This window comes from Struthio camelus, chromosome 5 (genome assembly GCF_040807025.1).
Source record: "Struthio camelus isolate bStrCam1 chromosome 5, bStrCam1.hap1, whole genome shotgun sequence".
NCBI lineage: Eukaryota > Metazoa > Chordata > Aves > Struthioniformes > Struthionidae > Struthio > Struthio camelus.
The window spans coordinates 43,174,730-43,183,051 of NC_090946.1; the positions used below are offsets into that span (position 1 = coordinate 43,174,730).

Consider the following 8,322-nt stretch of genomic DNA (forward strand, 5'->3'; position numbering starts at 1 on the left):
GTTTTGATAAGGATAAGCAAGACAGTCTTCATTGTTTTATATCCGTGGTTTCAGTAGTTTGAAATAGTTTCTAGGAGACACCAGCTTGTATCAAGATCCTAGAGGACCAAACTTTGAGATTGATCCTGCTTTGAATGGGGAGTTCGACCAGAATATCTCCAGAAGTACCCTTCAACCTAAATTATTCTATGATTCTGTAGTTATGACTTGCATGTAGTTATGGCTTATGCATGAGGAACAAGTTTACCACATGAGAGATTTCTGTGACAGGCTCTCAAAAAAAGGCTTTCAATATTAGCTTATTGAAAGCTAATAACTGTTCTTTGAGCACATTATGGGAAATCCTAATTTAAATACAGTTCCAAACGTTATTGATAAGACAGTGGAAACTGTTAATAGACATAAAACCTCTCACCTTTTGAGTCATATTTAGTAATTTAATCTAGAACCTCTGAAATTGTTCTTGCTATATGCAAGAGCCTGCTACATTTCAGTTTCTTCATAATGCATGCTTTTAGCAGAGATGGAGACTTTCTGAGTATTGTAAAGAGGCCCTGACCATTGCTTGTTATTTCTGCAGGCGAATCAATGTAGGAACCCGCTTTCAAGCAGAAATCCCATCTCTCCAAGACAGATCTCTGGCTGCAGTTGATGAGCATAAAGCAGAGTTAGTGTGGCAGCCGTGGGGTGACCTGGAAACCAACAAAGTCACTCAAGAGAGTGGTAAGAATGTCGAAGGCTGGTACATAGGACTGAACGCCATAGCTGTAGAAGGGGTAACCACACATCTACCGTGGGCGTAATTTTAAATGTCTGTGCTGCCAGTCAAGTGACATGTTTGAGTGGTCTTGAAAGCAATCTTGGGAGCAAAACTTATTTAGTGGGTTGTAGCTGGGGTTGTTTGGGATTTTGTTTAGATTAAATTGGATCATTTGAGAGTGGTCAGGCAAAGAAGAGGCCTTGTGCTCAGTGAGGCTTTCTGGTCTCTAACTTTTAAATGCTACATGCAGTCAACCTAATCTCAAGGAGTGCTCTAGACATAAAAGCATTTTGGAAAAATCAAGTTGTAGATGGAAGTCAGGATGAAAAGGCAGGAGTTGTGGCAGCTAGTTGGCACAGTGAAGAGTTGTCCGCTGTTGGTGCACGCGGGCTGCAGCTTATACAAATCCTGTAAAGAACAGGAAAGGGACAGGCTTGGAAGAAATAGTTCTGATAAAAGAAAAAAGTGGATATTGTGAAATGGAAGTTTTTTTAAAGAACACAGATTAGTAAAGGGGGATTGCAGGAAAACTCTGAGGTGAAGGGAGATGGGAAGATATTAGAAGAAGGAGAAGAGTTTGCAAGAAACTCCGTGTGTGAACAGTGCAGCACACAGAGTAAATGCTGTGCAACCTTGCAGTCTAATGGGTTCTTGTGTCCAAGTTTGACCTAGATACACTTGCAAGGACACTCAACTTCTCTATGGGTTTTACCTTCTAGCTCTGCTTCAAAAGAGCTAATTAATGGTGTGACTCATGTAAGAACTACATTTTAATCTTCTTATCTGGCTTTGTTTGGTACATCTATGGAAACAGTGGAAAATCTGCTAGCCGCTGCATGTTCAAGCATTTTTCCTGGGGCTGGAACCAACCAGGAGCTGGCACTGCATTTCTTGCATGAAGCGAAGGGAAGCGTTCTGGTGAGTCTTCCTGGCTTTTCTCATGCTGTGGCAAAAGATTTTAATGATGGCCTGTCACTTCAGAAAAGGAAAGCCTTGCAAACTCTTTCCTGTGTATCCAGCTCCCACTGTTTCGTGTCCCTTGGTGACGTTACTGTCCCTAAAGTGGGCTCTACCAGAGGTACAATGCCATATTCACCTGCTGTCTCGCGTGTTTCAAACTTGGACGTGTTTGTTTTTTTAACAAACAGACTCTCAGTCTACCAGGGTAAGTGAGCTGAGACTGCTAAATGAGTCTTAATGCTGCCTTCCTGGGAAGGCAGGCCTTGTTGGAAGGAAAAACAAGAGCCTGGGGCTGAAGCAGAGGATTAGAAGTGCGGTGTTTTGTTCCTCTTACTTTGGGAAAATCCGTTTAACTTCTCAATGCACAGCTATAAAATGTCTGTACTTGTTAATTTTGTATCAGTATTGTAAGATATGAAATACTTTCATAGAAGCCCTTTGTCATCCCTGGGAGGTGATATCAAGGTGCAGAGCATAGTGTACAGCACAGGACCATCAGCTTTTTATAGTTCTGTGATTGATTTAACTTGGCATAAATGGTTGTTGTGATCAGAAGGAGCATCCCACCCTCTTGCCTAGTGCTTGTTTCCCATCCTCTATAGCGTGTCAGCACTGGTATTTGTGAGACTGTCAATCAACTGAAAATTAATTTTTTTTTTTCTGGGTTAGTTTTTTTGCTAGGTAAGTTCCCAGAACCCTCTGTCGTGAATGCTATTGCTGGTGTTAGGGAGGAGCAGGGCTGCCTTTGCAGCAGGAGTTCATGGTTAAAGTGGTTTAAACTGCTACTGGAGCCATGACTCTGTTCTCTCCTTCCTCCTGACTTTGAAGTACTTGTAATTTAAATGTAAAGTAAAAAGCAGCCTGAGAGCTGCTTTTGTCTAGAATCTTTCACTGAAATGGCTGCTCTGTTTTGTTTTGAAATATTGTTTACTTAAGTGAGTTAAGATCACAGTGACTTAGGTGTTTTTAAAAGGCCATCATTTAGGGCAGGTTTCTGGATGTGCCGTATGTTATGTAGGCCTTCAGTAAATAAGAGGAGACTGCTGTATTATCTCTGTCTATGGGATTAGGTCTCTCCCTAATCACCATTGTGGTTGGGTGGGAAAGTGTTGATTCACAGAATCGTGAAGAGGTGCTGAGAGGTTGGCCACCTGCCAGCGGTACCCAAGACTCGGTGGAGAGTGAAGAATGTGATTTTAGAGTTGAGTCCTACTCCCTGTCCCAAATGCCAAGCTGTGCAGCAGGAAAGAGAGAAGAGCTCCTGTTCAATTAGATTACCTAATTGGAAAGGATTAGGAATTGCCTGATTGTTATTTTAAATACCTGAAAGAGTGACAGTCTTACATTAAGCTAATTATTTTATTTGTGTTTATCTTAGGGGGCTTTGACCAAACTGCTGTTGAAGAGGCCAGTACGATCACCTACCCACCCTCTGGCAGATTATCACTACACAGGTTTGCTAGCCAAATAAGTCTGTGCTGCCTGTTTATCACAAGGGAATTCTCCCATCCCATTCTCCCTTTTCTACTCTTTCGGGGAACTCTGTAATGTTACAATAAGAATAAAAGACTGCTCTTCTCTCTGGTAAATCAGACGATGGTTTGCCAGGAATTTTGCCTGTACAAAGCATGACACTTGTATTACCATGTGGAAACCACTGTAGGTGTCAGAATGCATGGAAGTGGGTATTTGCATATGTATGTCTCCTTTGTGGGGAAAAAGGAATCTGGCCCCTTATACTAAGCCACAGAGAATGTAGAAGGGTAGCTAATAGATAGAGGAGAGACTGTCGTTACATCCGAACTGCAGACTCCCTGGCATGGATTTCCAGGGTGGAACGAAAAGGGAAAGGTTTCAAGCTTGCCAAAGAAAGCTAGTACATGCAGAGCGCAGCCAACTGTCGACGCTTGTCATTGTTTCTGCAAAAGTTAAATGCTCTGAACTGCCTTTGTAGTGCTTGTACCTAATTAGGAAATAGCTGTATGACATTAACTTCAGTAATCTAGGAGTGACCCTAGGTACCTGAAAGACCCAATGCAAGAGGGTAGAGAGACGTCTAATAGCTCCTGCCACAAAGCATAGAAATTACGTTTCTTTGTTATTATAAGCTCCTACTATAATGCCTTTACTTGGGTAGTATCTATAAGGCAAGAGGAGATTCTGGAATGTGTTTGTTATTAGAGGCAGGGGTGCTAGGATACTAGAAGTACTTGAGATGTAATAAATCTTCAGGTACAGTTTGATATTACACCTAATCTGATGTAACAGTGGACTGCTACTGAAAGAGAAGATCTTGCTCTCCTGCCCGACCATATCCGTTGCATCAAATCTAAAGAGCAGGACACGAAAAAGTGTATTTGTTCAGCTTGCTGTTTTTCTGGAAGACCTCTTACTTCTTCTAATGGGCTGGCATTAGCAAGCTGAACTGAGTTACGGTGTGGTAATGAGAGTATTAAATCGAACACAAAGGAAGTGATGACAGGAGGGCTGCAGGGGAACAGCTGGGGAGGGGGTTAACAGCAGCTTGCAGTTAAGCTGGATTAGGTGTAATGGGAGACTGCACCGTTGTATATGCATGTAAGCATGCTGGTTTTATTTAGAGAGAACTCAAAGAAAAGTACATAGGAAAGTAAACATTTGAAATTGTAAGGACTTCAGCTTCAACTTTTTTGTCTGCAGGATCAGACAAGTGGAAAGTTGCTGAAAAAAAGCTTTTCAATAAAGGCATTGCAATCTACAAGAAAGATTTCTTCTTGGTCCAAAAGCTTGTAAGTTAATCTTTCATTTGTTATGATGGCAACTGTGACTTCTCATGCCTTTGTGCAGCTTTTAATACAGGGAGTTCAGTCTTGCTTTTTCTGAAACCTCACTGAGGTCGAATCCTACACTCAGTAGTTTTGAGAGAAACTTTATCATTCAGCACAGCATACAATCTCACTAGGGATAGCTAGGACAGTAGTATTTGTTTTGCTGTTGTTGTTTACTTAACCCTTGTACTTACTACATTACTTCCATTAGTCCACACAGTGCAGATGTCACTTCTACAGGGCATATTTATAGAGTGCTGGTAACGTTCCAGCTTAACAGACTGCTTAAACAGACTGCTTATAAAACTCAATAGAAATACATCCTTGCTACTGATGAAAAGGGGTAGAGCCTTGCTACTGATGAAAAGGGGTAGAGAAGGATATGTGAAGGATGCGTCCTTTAGTATCCTCGTTTACAGCTTTCTCTGAAGATGAAAGTAAAAATGATAACTTAAGTAATAGCTCACATCTGTTTTCATGAGCTATGGCACTTCTGGGAGGGAAATTGTTGGAGGAGTTAGAGCAGAGATCAGAAGTTGCTTACATGTTTCCTCTGAATAAATATTCAAAAGGCATTTAAGTTGTAAAAGCCCAGAAACTAAGAATATCCCCCAAACTTTCAAGATATCACTGAAGAAAATATATATGTAAGTCGTCATAGATCTGTACTGATAATTGTCTACCACCATATGTGTATGAAATGCATGTGTCCGAAATGGGAAAGCACTGCAAACCTTCCTTTCCATTTTTGGATTGGTATTCTGGTCTGGTCTTCTCTGAAGTGTTATTGGAAAATAAAGCTCTCCTATAAAACTGAAAAGCTGCTCTTGAGCTTGACAGGTCAGTTGGAACATTTCAGAAGCTAAGAGGTGCATTAATTTCACAAAGTGCCAGGTTCTGTCACCTTTACATTGACCAGTTTTTCTTTGAAAAGTAAGTCCTGCAGTACTCGAAGTGAATAACAGTGGCAGCAGGAGGTGGGCTATGGGATGAGGCCGACAGGAGACCATAACGTGGAGGAGGAGGCTTCTTTAGTGGCATAGGGACTGCTGGCAGGGGAGAGGAATGCAAGGTATATTTATTGCATCTCTAGTACATCACAGTGTATATGTGTTGCACCTTTAGTAAATAAATTATTTATAAGCCTTTATAAACGCATGTAATCTATTGGACTTCTGTGTTTTCTAAATGCCAGATAAAAACCAAGACAGTGGCTCAGTGTGTGGAATTCTACTACACGTATAAGAAACAAGTGAAAATTGGTCGGAATGGGACCTTAATTTTTGGGGACATTGATGTTACTAATGAGAAGTCTATGAAAGATGAAGCTGAAGTTGACATCAAGGTAATTTCCTAAAGTCCTCTCACCTCTCTTGGGTTAGAGTGCCAAGTCTGGCTTTGTTTGGTGTCTCATTTGCTGGTAAAATCATCAGCAGAAACAATCTCCGTGGAGTAGTCCAACTCGCAAACTTGTGTCCTGTGTCTCATACTGACATTTATTTGCATACGAGAAAATTAACAATTCCTTTATCTTCTGGTGAAGAGTTCCCATAGGTTTGCACGTGTGCTTCCTCTCAGAAGGGACATTTACAGTGAAGAACAGGGGCATGTGGAGGAAGAGGAGGAGGAGGAAGAGGAGGAGGCAGAGGAGGGGTTGGATAACAGAAAGAAGAGTACAGTTCCCCTCAAAGATGCACAGACACTACCAGCTGGTGTAATAGTAAGTGTTGCATTGGGTACGTTGTGCTTTCCACACCACCTGCACTCTGCAGCTACTTTAGAAAATGTAGAGATTGTCAGATGTAAAAAGTTTTCACCTCTAACTTTTCCTGATGCACAGGACTGGGCTGGGTTAGCTTAGAGTATTATTAGCCACCAAACTGTGTGCTGTCCTGGGAGAACTGGGATGAGTAAGGGGAGGGAAACCCAATATAATTCTCTGTGGTTGGTGTGCAAGATGGGACCGTGATGAGAAGTGTCCAGAATATAACCTGATGAGTTCATCGTTAATAAAACCTTGGTTTGGAGTAGTTGGAGCGCAGGAGCTCAGTCATTGTTTTACTTCCGATGGTGGTTTTCAGCTTCAGGTTTACCTTACCTTTCTTCCCTCTCACCCGCTTGCAAAGGCCAATGATGCCAATATAAGGAGTCAAGAGGCAGCTGTCACAGGCAGGATCGCAAGGAGGCCAAGGGAAACAGCAGTGAAGCCTCGAAAGCCTGTTAATGCTCCAGTGCAGAGGAGGAGGCGGAAACAGAAGATAAAATCAGATGCTCCCAGTAAAGCTCAGAACCCAGAAAACACGTTTCCATGTAAAAAATGTGGCAGGTAAGAGGAATTTAGCTTCCAGCAACAGTCACAGAATGGCAGTAGGGTATCTCCTGTGGAAGCCTATTCTCAAATGAGCTTTTCTTCTGCCTATTTAGGCAGGAGAGACTGTGAATATAATGACTTACTACCCTAGTAGTATATCTAGTACATGAAGATTAGGGAGTTTTATGTTTTGGGATTTTTTTGTGGGTTTTTTTTTTTTTCGGACTGTACTTGGACAATAACCCTCTGCAGGTTATGTTTCTTCATATGAAATGAGATGCCTCCTATATTTCAACTGTCTGAAGTATTTGGTGCTAAGTTGCACTTTCAAACAGCTGTTCTATTCCCCCCCTCTGTAATATTTGCATTTCTGTAGTGAGTAATTTCTATATATTTGCTAATCACATATTAGGAATTTTACTCATGAGCAATGCTATAGAAATACAGGCCGTTATCATTGTTACAGCAGCAGATGTTAGGCTAGTGAGTACACCGCATCTGGTTAAACTCGCACCAGTCTTCCGTGCCTTTAAAATATATTTTACTTTCCTCACATGACTCTAGTGGTTTTTGTCGGTTTGTTGCCAATAGATTCATAAATGCCAACAAAGTTCAGTTCCCTACATAAATTACTCCCAAAACAATAGAGAGTCTTGTTAATACCAGAGGTTATCCCTTTATTTAAAAAAGGCATCAAGCTAGGGGATGGCAAGAAAATGAGGTCTGTGTCCAGTTAAATCAGCAGGCTTGTTGACAGACTCCTGCTGTGGCTGGAACTTAGCTGGCCCTGGCAAGGCAGGCTGTCCCTGTGCCCTCGGGGAGCACGTGGCATTGCAAAGGGCAGTGCTATGAGAATTCACACAGTTCTGTTTCAGTCTTGGCCACTGATAGAGGAGAAGCAGGAAAGGATTTTTAATGGTGTCTAAATTTGTCTCATGACATTTGATGCCAAATCAAAATAGTTAATGGTGAGAGGTGAAGGAACAGAGAATGGAAGTGCAAAGTTAGGAGGAACAAGCTCAAGTGTTCCCAACTGTGTGGACAAGAGTCAAGGGTGTGCATTGGCCGCTGTTTGCCTGTCTATTGTATTTTTGCAACAAAGGGGAAGTGACAAAAAATTGGGGCCCTGTTGTACTTAAGCACCATGTGCCTATATCAGATACCACCAGCACTTCCCTCCTGAATTTAGAAAATTTAAGAGCTGAATGAAACATAGAGGAAGTAGCTGTATTAAGAAATGAAGCAAGTGCTTTGAGGGCATTTCGGGCTCTCCTGCTAGCACTTGGCCTAGTGCACTGGTGCGCGCCAAGTCGAAAGCAGTGTTTGCTGTGTTTAAGCATCAAACTTTCGTGTTTAAGATGCTCCGTTACGATGCCATGCTGAACTCACAGGCTTGAGCCTGGAGCCACAGAAGCTCCTTGGGGGAGCTGGCGCAGGAATCTGTAACGGGCAAGCGCTAACGTACGAGCGTGCTTCTTCCTCAG

At 42.0% G+C, this 8,322-nt stretch overlaps 1 protein-coding gene across 6 annotated transcripts in view; it reads left to right on the forward strand.

Annotated features, from left to right (window-relative positions):
• MIDEAS (mitotic deacetylase associated SANT domain protein) overlaps positions 1–8,322 on the forward strand; it is a 75,850-nt gene that overhangs the window by 56,365 nt on the left and 11,163 nt on the right. For all 6 annotated transcript variants that reach the window (XM_068946037.1, XM_068946040.1, XM_068946039.1 and 3 more), the window contains 7 exons: positions 581–723; positions 1,575–1,678; positions 3,099–3,174; positions 4,400–4,488; positions 5,723–5,872; positions 6,071–6,247; positions 6,654–6,853. In XM_068946037.1, coding sequence (XP_068802138.1) covers positions 581–723; positions 1,575–1,678; positions 3,099–3,174; positions 4,400–4,488; positions 5,723–5,872; positions 6,071–6,247; positions 6,654–6,853 — 939 coding nt within the window. The remainder of the gene's footprint in view (positions 1–580; positions 724–1,574; positions 1,679–3,098; positions 3,175–4,399; positions 4,489–5,722; positions 5,873–6,070; positions 6,248–6,653; positions 6,854–8,322) is intronic.